This window comes from Neovison vison, chromosome 12 (assembly GCF_020171115.1).
Source record: "Neovison vison isolate M4711 chromosome 12, ASM_NN_V1, whole genome shotgun sequence".
NCBI classification, from domain to species: domain Eukaryota; kingdom Metazoa; phylum Chordata; class Mammalia; order Carnivora; family Mustelidae; genus Neogale; species Neogale vison.
The window spans coordinates 124,347,307-124,362,840 of NC_058102.1; the positions used below are offsets into that span (position 1 = coordinate 124,347,307).

At 39.0% G+C, this 15,534-nt stretch overlaps 1 protein-coding gene across 1 annotated transcript in view; it reads right to left on the minus strand.

The window, feature by feature from the left end:
* Positions 1–15,534, minus strand: part of CUBN (cubilin) — a 259,483-nt gene that overhangs the window by 41,255 nt on the left and 202,694 nt on the right. Inside the window, exons 55-58 of the mRNA XM_044229270.1 lie at positions 15,167–15,323; positions 12,862–13,011; positions 3,186–3,386; positions 485–614 (exon numbers count right to left, since the gene is read on the minus strand). Coding sequence (XP_044085205.1) covers positions 485–614; positions 3,186–3,386; positions 12,862–13,011; positions 15,167–15,323 — 638 coding nt within the window. The remainder of the gene's footprint in view (positions 1–484; positions 615–3,185; positions 3,387–12,861; positions 13,012–15,166; positions 15,324–15,534) is intronic.

Consider the following 15,534-nt stretch of genomic DNA (forward strand, 5'->3'; position numbering starts at 1 on the left):
ATCGGGCTCTCTGCTCGGCAGGGAGTCTGTTTCCCCCTCTCTCTGTCTGCCTGCCTCTCTGCCTACTTGTGATCTCTGTCTGTCAAATAAAAAAATAAAATCTTTAAAAAATAATAATAAAGTTCCAACAAATGAAAGTGCCCAACAAATGAAATTACTTTCTCTTGCTGCTTCCAAGACAGGCTTAAATTTTTACAGTCCATTATACGAAGGCTACACTCACTCCTTTGAAGCCTGCTGGAAAATGACAACACTCATTTTCACTGGTGGAGTGCCTGTTTTCCCCCTTAATCCCTACTGGCTTGCACGGAAGGCGGGACACCCATTTTCCGGATTTATACTAACAAACAAGAACTTCACACTCCTTTCTTCAGCATTCTCTTATATACCTCCTGTAAAAATCAGTGTTCTTTATTGTAAAGGAATATCTTTTCTGCAAGTAGAGCTGACCCAACTGTAGAGAAGGTACATTTGTCTTACATACTTCAGCTGAAGCACTCTGTCATCTCTACCGATGATGGTGTACGAACAGTGTATGTCATTAGGGTAGTCCGAATACGAATAGGCAGGGCTCTTGATGACCCCGGTGGAGAAGTTGAACACTCCCCCACAGGCTGCAGAAGAAGACAGAGAACGATTATTGCTCAGAGCGTGAAAGAGTAATTTTGAGGTATTCTTTACAATTGTACCTTTTTTCCTTAAGAGAGATGCCAACCATTTGCCTTAAAGAACTTCAATCTCCCTTCATTGTGTTTACAAACAATATTGATGTTTCTCACTAAGGTCAGGGGAAGAGACAATAAGGGAGTAGAAGTGGGGAGAATATTTTAAGACATACCCTGGAATGGAATTTGTCAATTCAATGACCAGAGTGAAAACAATGAGAATGAACATTTCATGTGTTGGGGTCCATTCCCCATATTTAACGAACAGATTGAGAGGGATGACAGAGGTAACTGGAAGCTGAGAAAAGGCACGCAGAATCCAAGGCATGTTGTGGGCATCTGGGCCCAGGAAGGACTGTGATCTGGAGATCTATAATATAGGTTAAATATCTTAAATATAGAGTTTCCTCCGTCAAGACAGAGTATTATAATGTGAAGTACTAGAAACAGTTTTTGGAACTTTCAAGTTTAGTTCCCTTTGGGCATTCAAGTGGGGTCCTTTGCGTTTCCCATTTAGTTGTGAGCCTGGTAAGGTCTACTTGCCCAAATTTGTATTCCTGCTCCTCAGCAAGTGGGAGGCTAGACCCGCTCCCCGCCCATGTTGACTCCAGCAATCAACAGCCCAGAACTGTTAGTTGTTTCTATTAGTCAATAAAACCACAGCCATAAAACGACCATAAAAACCCCATTATAAAAAACATTAAATTAGTATTATTTCTGTTTGGCCTTACATATAAGGAGAATGAGCCCATGCTGCACAATGATGGAAACTGCCCCACTCATTGCAGTGAGAAATGCTTCTGTTTTATTTTATGATTCTAAAATTATAATGTTAGTAGTATATTTTGATGATATTTCTCTGGTTTATATACTGTCAGCAGATATATTCCGTTTACATCTCTTAGAAATGATAAATAAATCGTAGCTGCCATTTAAGGTTGTTTGTTTGTTTGTTTATATTCCTTCCAGTAAGCCCACATTTCGAGGAAGGCTATTCTCTACACGTACCCATAAGTATACACAGTCTGAGACCCCTGGGGACAACTGTAGTGAATTAAAAGTTAGATTAGTGGGGAGCCTGGGTGGCTCAGTGGGTTAAAGTCTCTGCCTTTGGTTCAGGTCATGATCCCAGGGTCCTGGGATCAAGCCCCGCATCGGGCTCTACTTCCGCCCTTTCTCTCTGCCTACTTGTGATCTCTGTCTGTCAAATAAATAAATAAAATCTTTTTTTAAAAAGTTAGATTTGTGTAGCCATTATTCTATTTCAGCTTACAGACAATTATGTGGTTTCTGAAAGCTTATCAATGTCCAAGTAACTCCCAAATTTGTACCTGTCAGGATTTGAAATCTTAATGCCAACACTTTTTAAATGGCACTCTCACAGTAGATATGGTAAACCTTATATAAGGTGTTTTGGGAAAATGAGAGATTAAAGAGTAGAAGATCATAAAGCAGCATGTAAGTCTCCAACATACCAGTGGGACTGAAAGAATAAACAAACTGATGCTCTTCTTTATATAACAAGAAAACCAGGGGAAGGGACCCTCACTGTGCCCAAATCTATTTTGGATGTGCCCACAAGCCTACGGAGTCACACACAGTGACACTTTCCAAATGGGGTCAGGACTCAGGTAACAGCTAATATGAATGACTTGTAAAGGTCTTTTTCGTGAGTAGAGAGTTTCAAGACTTCTTTGTGGATGGGAATAGTAATTTATTTAAAAGAAAATCATTTAACTTTAGTAATGACCTTGGTCACATAAAGAAAAAACAAAACAAGCTTTTATCAGATGTGTGTGTCCATTTCACTGAAACTAGGATGATGTGGTAAAAATGGTCAGTAAGCTAACCGCACTTATTGCAGGAGAGGAAAAGATAACTGAAAATAGGGAAATAGAATCTTGTGATTTTGAAACATAGGATTAAATTGTCTACAGACAATGAAAAATGAAAAGACCCTAGTAACTACAAAGGTTTTTGCTCATCCCATGACTTGTCTTCTCACTTTGCCTTTGAAATGGAAAACTTGCAAATTACAATAAAGCTGAATACATTAATCTTTTCTTTTCCTTAAGACCTTATGCTTTTGTATTATCAAAAAGTCCTTTCTTCCCTGAAGATTATAAAGATGTTTTCTTCTGTTTTTTTCTAAATTTATAAAATACTGTTTTTCACATTAGCAGAGTGAATTGGAGAAATGAGACAGGCATCTGGATAGTCTAGGCTAAAAAGACACCTTTACATAACTTACTACCAACTAAAGACAGCAGGAATGCTCATTTTAACTTTCATTATCAACATAAATCTCAATCTTGCATTTGATTTTCAAAGAGTCGTTCTAGCTAAAGTTCCTGTAGAAGGTTCTCCCCAGTATTTTTGACCAGACATCTGTTTGATCATTTTTCCCCTTAAAGTGCCCAAGTCTTCAAGCTGGTGATGTATGAATCACAATTAAAAGTCCTTATGGGAATTACTTAAGAAAAGAAGTAAATTCCAGACTCTATCATTACGGCTACTCACGGGTGATCTTATAGTTAAACTTGAATCCAAGGTCTGTGATGTGCGCATTAGAGTAGAAGTTGAGCATCACCGGGCCTAGGAGGGTGACAGGAGACAGGATTTCATCGCCACACACGGTGGCAAAAGGCGTGGAAGAGAAGTTGGAAGCCCTGATGATGTGGACGCCATCACTGGCACAGCTTCCGGTTACGGCCGAGCGCGCTGTAGGGAACGACCAGCATTATAATCAGAAGCAGGGCAAGGGATTGGTGCTATAAACACTCAGACCAAAAAAAAAAAAAAGAAATGTAATGAAGATTCATGCAATTTACATAGAAATTAAAATGAGAGTCAAGAGCTCTTTCACTATGTCACTGTTTAACTTGGTGTCCTGATGAAACAGTGTCTACCCAAGTTACAAATCAAGCACAGGTCTGAGGAAAGAGGCAGAACTTCACAACAGATAAATCCCGCTTTCAAACAATCCAGAATTTTCTTCCTTTATAAAGTGGCTCCTTTAATTCCATGACATATAAATGTCCTGCCAGGGACACTTGGCGCCATGAGAAGACAGGATTTTGCTGTAACGTTGGGATGTACTAGTGACATGGAGTGGGGAGGAGGGGGAGGAATGCCGTTGAACACCATCCTCTGCTCAGGCCAAGCCCACACCTCCCCGACCTCCCACCACCACAAAATCACCCGGCCCAAAATGTCAACAGCACTGCTTTGGCAAAACCTTGCTTTAACTTCACACTTATATACAGATAAGGGACTCCAACCATGAGAGAGAATTAGAAATTCCTTAGTGTTTACTGAACAGCATTTTTAAATGTTCACACAAACAACATTAGCTTGAGTTTAGTGACCGTTAAATATCCAACATTGTTTTGTCTTCTGAATACATATGCACAGAAATACATACTCTGACCCATTCCAAAGAGAAATGCAAAACCTAATAAACAAAAAATTAAATAGACTTATCACTGCTCCTTAGGCAGCCATTTTTACAAGTAATTGTACTGTGAAAACATGAATTGGGGTCATCCGTGCATGATCTTTTGCAAATTATTTTTTTATTAACATAAAATAACATAACCATATATTTTATGTGATTTTTCTTTTTTTTTTAAAGGTTTATTTATTTTTAAAGGTTTTATTTATTCACTTGACAGAGAGACAAAGATCACAAGTAGGCAGAGAGGCAGGCAGAGAGAGAGAGAGAGAGAGAGAGAGAGGAAGGGAAGCAGGCTCCCCGCTGAGCAGAGAGCCAGAGGCGGGGCTTAATCCCAGGACGCTGAGATCATGACCTGAGCAGAGGGCAGAGGCTTTAACCCACTGAACCACCCAGGAACCCGTGATTTTTCTTTTGAAAACATTGAATTAAATGCATACATAAGATTCTAATATAGAGATGCACCATGTTAAGTTCAATTAATACCCTCTTGTTTGCTAATTCTATCTTTTCCATCTTATTTTGATTAAAAATACTATTGACACATTCTTGTACGTAGATATTTGCTGAAGTTTCTCATTATTTCCTTAGGATACATCTTTAGAAGCTGAGTTACTGGTACTAAGGTAAGATTGTTTTTCAAGTTTATCAAATGGCCCTTTGGAAAGGTGTTATCAGTTCACAGCACCAGGACCCTTGGGGTATCTGACATTTTCTCCAATCCTAGATTTTCAAGCCCCTGGGGACAAACCTTACCTCATTAACAATCACGCCCCATTTAGCCCTCCCTCTTTACTGATCTCCCCAGCCCTTGGCAACCACTAACCTACTTTCAGTCTTTATGGATTTGTCCATTCTGCACAACTCCCATAAAAAGAATCACATAATATGTAGTCTTTTGTGACCAGTGCTTTTATTAACATGATGTGTTCAAGGTTCACCCATGTTGAAGCAGCCATTAGAACCCCATTCCTTCCAAGGTGGAATGGTATTCCACTCTAGGGATAGACACAGTTTGTTTATCCATTTAGCAATTAATGGGCATTTGGCTTGCTTCTACCTTTTGGCTATTATGAATAATGCTGCAGTGTTCACGTACAAGGTTTTGTGTAGATATATGCCTTCAGTTCTCTTGGGTACCTAAGCAGGAGTGGAATTGATAACTCACATGGTAACTCTCTCTTTCACATTTTGAGGACCAATGTGACTATTTTCCAAAGAGACTGCACTTCTTTACCACCCCACCAGCATCACATGAGGGTTCCAATTTCCCACATCCTCACCAACACTTGTTATTGTCTGTCTGCCTTTATTTAGCTATCTTAGTGGGTATGAAGTGATACTCATTATGGTTTTATTTCTTTTAAATATTTTATTTATTTATTTGACACAGAGAAATCACAAGTAGACAGAGAGGCAGGCAGAGAGAGAGAAAGGGAAGCAGGCTCCCTGCTGAGCAGAGAGCCCGATGCGGGACTCGATCCCAGGACCCCGAGATCATGACCCGAGCCAAAGGCAGCGGCTTAACCCACTGAGCCACCCAGGCGCCCCTCATTATGGTTTTAATCTTCATTTCCCTATGACTAATGATGCTAAACAGCCTTTCATGTGCTTATTATCCATTTGCATATCCTCTTTGAAGAAATGTCTATTCAGATCTTTTGCCGTTTTAAAATTAGGTTATACATTTTTATTGTTGAGTTTTAAGAGTTCTTTTATATTCTGGATACTAGCATGGGCATACATTTCTATTTCTCTTGGGTAAATACCTAAAAGTGGAATAGCTGGGCCAGAAATTATAGTTCTATGGATGACCATAATCATAATCATGATTAAACAGGAAAATCACAGAACAAAAGGAAATATGCTGATGCTAGATTAAAAACTTGGTTCCACTTTGATCAAATGGCTTGCTATACAGCTATTCATTAAGTATTAGAGCATTAGTTTTTAAGTTGTTGACCTAATGACATAGACTATTACAGTGGTGACTGTCTTAGGAAATTAAGGAAGCGTTGTGAACTATAAGGTAATATGTGTCATATACTTGATCATGTTTCCAAAATATTAAAGGAACTAGTCCAGTTCTAGAAAGTTCATGAAATAGCAGTGGTATATCTAATATCAACACAACCAAAACTCATTAAGTGCTTATAAAAGATCCATATTCAACGATAAGGAAGTTGGGCAGGGGAGAGGCAGAGGAAGTTGAGAGAGGATTTTTATCTTATTTTTCTTTTCTTTTCTTTCTTTCTTTCTTTTTTTTTTTCTTTTTTTTTTTTTTTTGTAGATGGCAAGAGAGTATCAAATCATTACACCAATCAAAATGATCTGCTTAGGGCACCTGGGTGGCTCAGTGGGTTAAGCCGCTGCCTTCGGCTCAGGTCATGATCTCAGGGTCCTGGGATCGAGTCCCGCATCGGGCTCTCTGCTCAGGAGGGAGCCTGCTTCCCTCTCTCTCTCTGCCTGCCTCTCCGTCTACTTGTGATTTCTCTCTGTCAAATAAATAAAAAATCTTTTTAAAAAAAAGATCTACTCATTCACACAGCCTGACTCAAAAAAATTGAAAAAGTTATGATATTTGGCAAGTTGCTTGATGGATGAAGATATTCTTATATCTTTTCCAACAGTCATTTTGTTAAGGTAGGATGTCCTTCCAAATTTTACCCATAAAAAGTCAAGTATTACATAATATCAGAATTTGTAAAATTATCTGAAGTCTAAGAGCATATCAAGGTTTAGCATAAGCAAGGTAGTATACAAGAAAATGAGATATAACTGTGTCAATGGGCATAAAGTAATTCACACATATACGTCTTTTTCTCAAGCTCTATTTTTCACATTACTGCATTAGAGCAAAGAGATCAACCCCAATTCTTCAATGACAAGATACTTGGTGACAAAGACCACAGTCATCAGAAAATAATGATATTAAACATTTTTCCATAATCATAGGGGGAACCAATTGAATATGTGATCAAAATATACACAAAACGCTCAAGTGGAATATAGTTAAAGACAACTAGCATGATTGCCTTCCAGGGAGAAAAAGGAATTTAGTCAAAATGAGAAAAAGTTCTTCAAGGACAAAGATAAATACTAAAGTTGAATTTATGGCAGAGAAGTAATAGTTATTAGACATATGAGAACCCATGTCATGGAAAAAGGAAATCCAGACATTCTTAATTCTATCCTCAGTAAGTAATTTGATTTGACTTCTCTGAGGTATTGAGGTATGAAGCTATCCTCCAGGATTTGTTTTTATGATTATTTTCCATCCTTCTAAAAAACTTTTAAGAGATGTTTATTGTTTGAAATGGGTAAGGCTCTATCCAGTGTATTAAAATATAATTTTTATCATAGTCTTCAAGACTTTATTACAGAGGAACCTTCAATTCTGAATTCCATCACGGTTCCAAGAACTTGGAGAGAAATGAAAGGAAACCAGGAAGGAGTAACTCAGCAAATAATATAAACTGGTGAAATTTAGGTTCAGAGTACAATTTTTCTCTAGAGCCATAGACAGAGAGGCAGAGATATCAAAGAGGACTAAGGAATAGGGGGAGATCATTTGGGTTGGAATATTTTAATAGTGTGGCTAAGATAAACTCCTTTCAGTAACAGCAAAGGGCTCTAGGGAGAAGTACAGGTATTAGGCGGCGGCAAATCCCAATTAAACAGTAGCCTGGAGACTGGATTGCTCAATGGAGGAATGATCAAGTGGGACAGAGAAGCATGTGCCAGCGTAGAATTAAGTTCCACAGGGTGTGCAGACCAAAGTCTTATTACACGGGCAAGCAAGGAATCCCACATAACTACACTGTCTGCTCTAGGGTCTGGCCAATTTTAATAAATCTCCAGTAGGAACTATTTCAAAAGAAGCACTGCCCGATGGTTTCTAAAATAATAAATTGTGAATTGTGCCTACATTCTGATTTCTTTAGAAATAATTAAGTAAAGCAAAGAGAAGAAATGATAAGTAGCTAGGTAATGCCATTTAAAAAAAAAAGCAACTGAGATTACATGGTGGGGGAAATGTGAACTAAGACAACTGACAAAACCTAATTTTTGGTGGGAAAAAGGGCAAAAGGAAAAATCTAAAGCTAAATTTTCTTTTCTTTTTCCATTTTAGCTTTATATCAGGTGTAAACTGTAAAGTAGAACTTCTGAGCTAATTTTTTAAAAGTCAGGCAAATATCACAAAGACTTCCCATCTGGCTGCTCTGTTAATCTAGACTTATTTTTCTTCGGAGCTTCTGAGGCCATCTCTAGAGGACAGCAAGCAAAAACAGCTGTCCTTCTGTTTCTCTCCACTGCCTGTGCTAAGGTACTACTCTACTATTCAATTCTTATTAAGAGATGAGAGACGGTGGACTCTGAGAAACAAACTGAGGGTTCTGGAGGGTGGGGGTTGGGTGAGCCTGGTGGTGGGTATTAAGGAGGGCACGTACTGCATGGAGCACTGGGTGTGGTGCATAAACAATGAATGCTGGAACACTGAAAAGGAATAAATTAAAATAAAATGCACATAAAATATATTAAATCCACAGCAGCTAAACTAAGAACTCTGACTTGTGTTGGGAGAACAGATATTTATTAAAGCATCTGGAGATTCTGTAATCTCATTATAAATCAAGTCTTAGATGAAAGAGGATTCATGAAACGATGGATAAAACCACCATAGTCATATGGCCCTTGAAAGCACAAATTCAATTAATAGGGACTGTGAATTTCACATTTCTGTAAGAAAGTAACGTTTATAAAAGCAATTAAAACTCCTTTTTACTATGACATGCTAAAAAGAAAAAAAGGAAAAAAAGAGTTTCTCTGGATCTGAGAGAAACTGAGTTTAGAATTTGCCTAGATGTAGGATTTGTTAGTGAAGAATTTCTAAGTTTTTCATTGTCACCAAGGTGAATCAGTGTTTTTACTGAATTTTAATGACAAAAGAATCAAGATATAGAAGGCAATCACTTGCCACAGAGTACCTCATCTACTAAGTGCTTTATCTATACAGTAAACAGTAAAAATAAATGGTCTATAATCTTCCCCAGCAACTTCAAGGCATCTACTTGGGCATATGAATAATGAAAGCACAAAAATACACTTTTTGACTGTTCAGTATTTGGAAAAATACTGAACAGTCAAAAAATTTTTTAATAAAATTTAATAATCTCTGATTCAAAATATGTACAAACAGTGACAATTTCTCTCTTATGCTTTGTAGTTAGCTTTTGTCTGTTTCTGATGTTCATATGTCTTGTCTCCCAAATACTAACAACTTGTTAAGAAAGGTTTTACCAGTCAGGTTATCATTCTGATTATTCAAGCGCACGCTGGTGTTTTCACCATGGGAAGATTACAAAGGTTTAGAGACCTACATTCCACTAAAAAGTAAGTTGCTCAGAAAGTGTATGTTATGTTATGTTATGTTGGCCTAAGTTTCTCATCATGATTATTCCAATAATAGTCATTGTATGAACTATGGACTTCTCATCTTTTCTGTATAATCACTTATGAAGTATAAAAATTCCAGTGAAATCGATTAAAAGTCATGGAAGAAATTTCCATTTGATCATTTACAAGGCAATTTTTTTTTTCTGAATATGAACAAGTCTCTGTTCCCATTGTATTCTGCAGCCCGGGATAGCCCATCTTTTTCTTGCTAGATCTACCTTTTGCATTAATGGCCCACCAAAAGAACAGATCTGGAACCCTCATCTCTGCTGAGATCAACATTGGCTCTGTTGGCACGCTGCGCTCAGAAATGTTTAGACATGTGGTTAGAGTCTTTTAGAAATAGTTCCTTGGGCCTAGAGCAGTTAGAAAGGCCAAGGCTTCTGCGAAAAACTGAGTTTTTCTTGGGAACAATTTTCAGTCTTATTACTACATCCTGAAGATCAATTCCCCAGGCTCACTTTAGAAGGGGCAGAAAGTTATTTTCACTGTAGCAAATAAATCTCTAGTTTGTTAATAATATTCAGTGAACATCAGCATTGGTCCGATTAGTGAGAAGAATCTAATCATAAGATAAATCTGATTAATGTTGCCTATTTTGAGAATCATCATAATCCAATTACTCTATAGCCAGAAATTACTCACTTACACATGCTGAGTACCTTTAACACTGGAAATGTCACAAGACATTATCAGAAAGTTATCATATTAAAAAAAATCAGCTCTTCAATTGAGTGAGGGTTAGCCAATCTGGAGTACCTCAATCTGGAAAAGCTAAGCACCTGTTTGCAGGCAACATAAGTAAGGGTGTGTCTGGAGATCTTGACTGGTGGCGGCAAAAATAACAAAACAGTGGGCATTCATCAATGACAGTTCACAAAATAGGCTTTTGCAAGCATGATCTGACTTTTATAACCACTGTAAATACTATTCCATATTTTTAAAAATTCAAGTGACTGTGAAAGATTAAGTTGCACAAAGTCACATGACTAGTACATGGCTGACCTGGCAGCAAGATCCATCCTAAAATATTGTGCTCTCTCCTACCACTCCCCACACCCAGTGTTCCACCAGAGTATGCTTGCCCCTTAATCCCACCCGGTCAGCTGAACTCAGGAGCTACTGTTGCGGTCAGTGTAGGTTTCTTTGTAATAATACGTATACCATTGGTATTGGCAATGTTTTCCGTGGCTATGGTATATAGTGTATTTACCAATGTCTCCTTTTTAGCCTAAATGATATTGACATATGACATTCTTGTGTATATGTAATTTAATGAGAACAAATGTACAATCCAAGTCACATCTTTTCTTCCTATCATTAAGATAACTTTTCCCCAGGGCACCTGGGTGGCTCAGTGGGTTAAAGCCTATGCCTTCAGCTCAGGTCATGATCCCAGAGTCCTGGGATCGAGGCCTGCGTTGGGCTCTCTGCTCAGTGGGGAGCCTGCTCACTCCTCTCTCTCTGCCTGCCTCTCTGCCTACTTGTGATCTGTTAAATAAATAAACAAAAATCTTTAAAAAAAAAAGATAACTTTTCCCTGATTAAAAAGATAATAGAAGAGGTATAAAGAAAATACATATCACCTATAAATCTATGTATGGGGTAACAATTTTTACAGTAATGCTTAATAGCCTTACGCATATATTTTTCTTAAATATAACATTGGATCATTTTAGATAAACTGTTTTACCTTCCCCTAAAACTTTATATATTGCGAATGCATTTTTATATTACTGGGATTTTGTACAAGCAAAAGCTGAAAAGATGTATTTTACTTCATGTTCCATTTTTATAGTGACATACATCGATTCATACTTAGCGTTTTAGCTAACACATGTGCCAAAATTTCAACTTGTAGAGATGTAGGAAAAGGAGGTCACAGAAAAAGGAAAAGGTGAGAGAGGCTCTGTATGATTTATGAGTGTATGAGTACTGACGTGTCATTCCTATTTTCATGAAACATAAATTTTCTGAATGCTGAATAATACTGTAGGAAATTTTGCTCACTGTAACTTTTCACTGACAAGGGAGACCCAACCCAAAGAGAAATAAATTTTGATTATGCAGAGGTAGCTTGACAAATTTAGAAACTAAGCACAATTTAGAAATGGAAAATTAATTTGTAAAAAATATTAAATGACTGAATGGTTAAAAATACCCATCTACTTGAAGAAATGTTTTTTTCTACACTGTGTCCCAGCAGCTACAAAACATCAAGTTTTGTCTATTGCGTTCAGAGCCAGCCCAAACAAACAGGCTTACCATCCCCTTTGACAATATCCCATTTTCTGGAGCTATGGGATGAACCCAAAGGGACACTTGTAGTTAAGGGGTTCACAATCCCTATGGGATTGTTGAAGATCAAAGACAGAAAGGAGGTGAAAGGGGACCCATGGTAATATTGAATCAAACTAGAGTGCATTTATTAATTATATTTATTTATTTATTCTTTCAACATTTATTGAGCACCTACTTTGAGTAAGATAGTTTCTCTTGTTAGTGTTTGGTGCTTACACATGCGTGCAGGTGTGTGTATGCATAAAGCACAAATGAATACATTGAAAACAATTATTAACATGTAATACCTTCCAGACTTTTTTTCTTTAAGCAATTTACATGATGCTTGTGTTCTTAAAGCTCTTACGTTACTTTCTCATTTCTGGATGGAATATGTAGAATGGTATACATGTTTTTAAAACATTGGATGGAATTTTTGGGGGCGCCTGGGTGGCTCAGTGGGTTAAGCCTCTACCTTCGGCTCAGGTCATGGTCTCAGGGTCCTGGGACTGAACCCCACATTGGGCTCTCTGCTCAGCAGGGAGTCTGCTTCCCTTCCTCTCTCTCACCCTGCCTGCCTCTCTGCCTACCTGTGATCTCTGTCTGTCAAATAAATAAATAAAATCTTTTAAAAAAAATTGGATGGAATTTTAATCACGTCTACATCAAAAATACTCTGTGACATTTAAAATATTTTCTTCAAATGGCGACTTTACACTAACTCTCCCTCATTTATCACTTATTCATTTATTAAGAATCAGTTGTTGGGGCGCCTGGATTGTACAGACCATGGGTGTCCCACTCCTGATTTCAGCTTGGGCCATGATCTTCGGAGTGTGAGACTGAGACCCACATCAGGATGTGGGCTCAGTGCAGAATCTGTTTAAGATTCTCTCTCCCCTCTCCCTCTTCCCCCGCTGGTCCTGCTCTCTCTGTCTCTCTGAAACAAACAAATAAATCTTAAAAAGAGAGAATCAATTGTAATTTACCTAAGAATAAACTTACCTTCCAAATGGAAAGACTCAAAAGTCAGGAGGACCAGGGACAAAGGACCAGCCTCTATGAAGTAGGTGCAATTCATGTTGTTGTCATATTGCTTTGGGTAGTTTGGAGAAAGGATGTAACCTGAAGGGTTCGTGAAATTACCTCCACATCCTACATGGGAAGAAAAGGGCATTATCAGAACAATTGTTCTCACGTGTAGTATCTTCTTATCAGTGAGGGAAAAACACAAATTCTCTAGAGACATGTTCCCTGAGCTACTCCAACAGGAAGAAACAGTAACTAAGAGGATGGAACTCTGATTTTAAAATAAACATACACACAAAATGAGAACATCCTTTATGTTTTAGAATATGTTGCAGAGTTTTGGGCTAAGTAGTAGAAACTTTACCACAAAATCATTGCCATTTATTTTGAAGATAATATGGAAAGGAAAACTGAGCAAAGACTGAATATAGTTCATGTAGATAAAGAGATAAAACAGATGAAGTGGTTTGTTTCTGGTGAGTACCACTTCATGGGTTTTTGTTTTTGTTTTTATCTAGGCTCCATGCCCAATGCGGGGCCTGAACTCATGACCCCAAGATCAAGAGATGCATGCTATACTGACTTTGAGCCACCCAGCTGCCTGCCACTTAACGACTTTAAAATATCTTATAATAATATTAGGAAACTATGTATTCTCATTAGTATTATAATCTGGCCCAAAAAAACCAAACTGTTTTTAAAAATGTTGAATTTACCCATGTCCGTTCTTATCAAGTTCTCACATGAATGATTCCCTGGTGTCAGAAATAGAGAATCATCCTCTTACTGATGTGAAGAACAAAGGCAAAAGAAATGTAGGGAAAAAATGAAACTTCCTTCCAACTTGCAGCCCACTGACAAGTACTTGAGACAGAGTGACCTTCCTCCAGGAACTCAGCTGCCTCAATGTTAATACTTTGCTAGAGGCAAAAAAACACTTCAGCTTGACATTAGCTGGCCCTCTGGGATCCTGTAAGTCTTCTTTAATATATGAAAATCCATTTGGAAACATCCCTTTATCTCTCCCCATCCCCAAGATATATGTTAGCAATCACTCTCCAAACATATGGCCCACTGATAGACAGCTGAAGGGTTTCATGACTGAGGTTTTACACCAGACAGTAATAAATGACTCCTCAAGGTCCTGGAAACCTTGCTTCCAAATTCCTTAGAGATCTCTGCTATCCCTAACTCCCTGCCAACTTGAAATTACATAACCGCCGTCACCCCTTACCTTACAACCTCAATGCAGCTCCTTCTGCCCATGGGTCCTGTCCCCGTGCTTTAATAAAATACCTTTTTCCCACCGAAGACATCTCCAGAATTCTCTCTTGACCGTTAGTTCCCAAGCCCTAACATTTCACATCATTACCACTAAAATAACATTTGTTTTCATATACCACTAACGAGTTAATCCATATCGCTCTCTGACCTATCACAGAGGAAAATATCAATATCCTTCTAAACTGATATCAGAACACACAATTATGAACACATATACACGCACAGGAACCAGCGAGGGTGGGCCTGGCATTAGGCCTGGGCTGGCCTTTCCTTCTTCCCTTTCCGCCGCCCCGTCCTTCATTCAAGTCTGAAACACTATTCACCGCATCACTCTCTCTAATTCCTTTCATGAGACTTTTTCATAAACAGCGGATTGCAAACGAGTGGCTACTTGACAGAACTCAGCCAACAGGCACGCATCACTGCTTCTCAGACCTGAAAGCCACTCCATTCCCCACAAATCTAGTCTGTGAGCAGTAACTGGAGAAGGAAGAGAAAATCCTGGAGAAAGTGGCTCCCAAAGTCGACTCCCTTGCAGAGTTATCTGGATGAGAGCAAACACATGGAAGTCCTCACCGGTGGAAACCGGGTGAGTTTCAGGGGAGTCCAGTGAGGCCTGACAATGAATCAGTGGGCTCTGATTTCTATGGGGAAGGTCAAGGTGCTGCTCACCCGCCACTCTGATCACCTACTAATTACCAGCCTCTTGGGCTTCTGCCTACTTCCTGCCCACTCTGGGTTTTAGGCTCAGTTTTAGATGTTCACCAGGGGCACTCAGGCCTTCTATGTCATCTCTCAACTGGCCTGTCATTGAATTCAGTTCCACTGTCACTGCTTTTTGAAGGAAGGGTGTACTCTGGGGATCAGGTGCTTGGCCCACGCTCTCCCCCTGGGGTCCCCAGTTCCAACCAACCCTGGCACAGCTCCCCCACCCCCCACCCCTGTGGCAGCCCCACCCTCTCAAGGACCTCCCACTGTGGTTTTGGGGGCTACTTACGGCTCACAAAGGATGCAGAGAAGCCCTGAGCCGGGGTTTCCTGAGACTGGAACACAGCCGTGAACGCATTTCTTGGTGTGAGGATGGACGCGGGAGCCCTGCTCCCACAGCTGGTGGCTAACAAGGCGTCGTCGACTTCCTCAGTCCCCGCCCACACCTAGCAGAGCCACAAACATGACTTAATGCTTGAGGTGTTCCCCTGTCCACACTTAAACGTGCTTAGACTGGAAAATAATGGAACTCGGATGTATATAGACCTAAACACAATAGCAAATAAAACACACGCAAATCTGTAATATTTTCTTTTGAGAAGAGTTTTTTAAGCTGCTTTTTAACAGCATCTCCCATTCCCGACTCTTCCAAGGAGA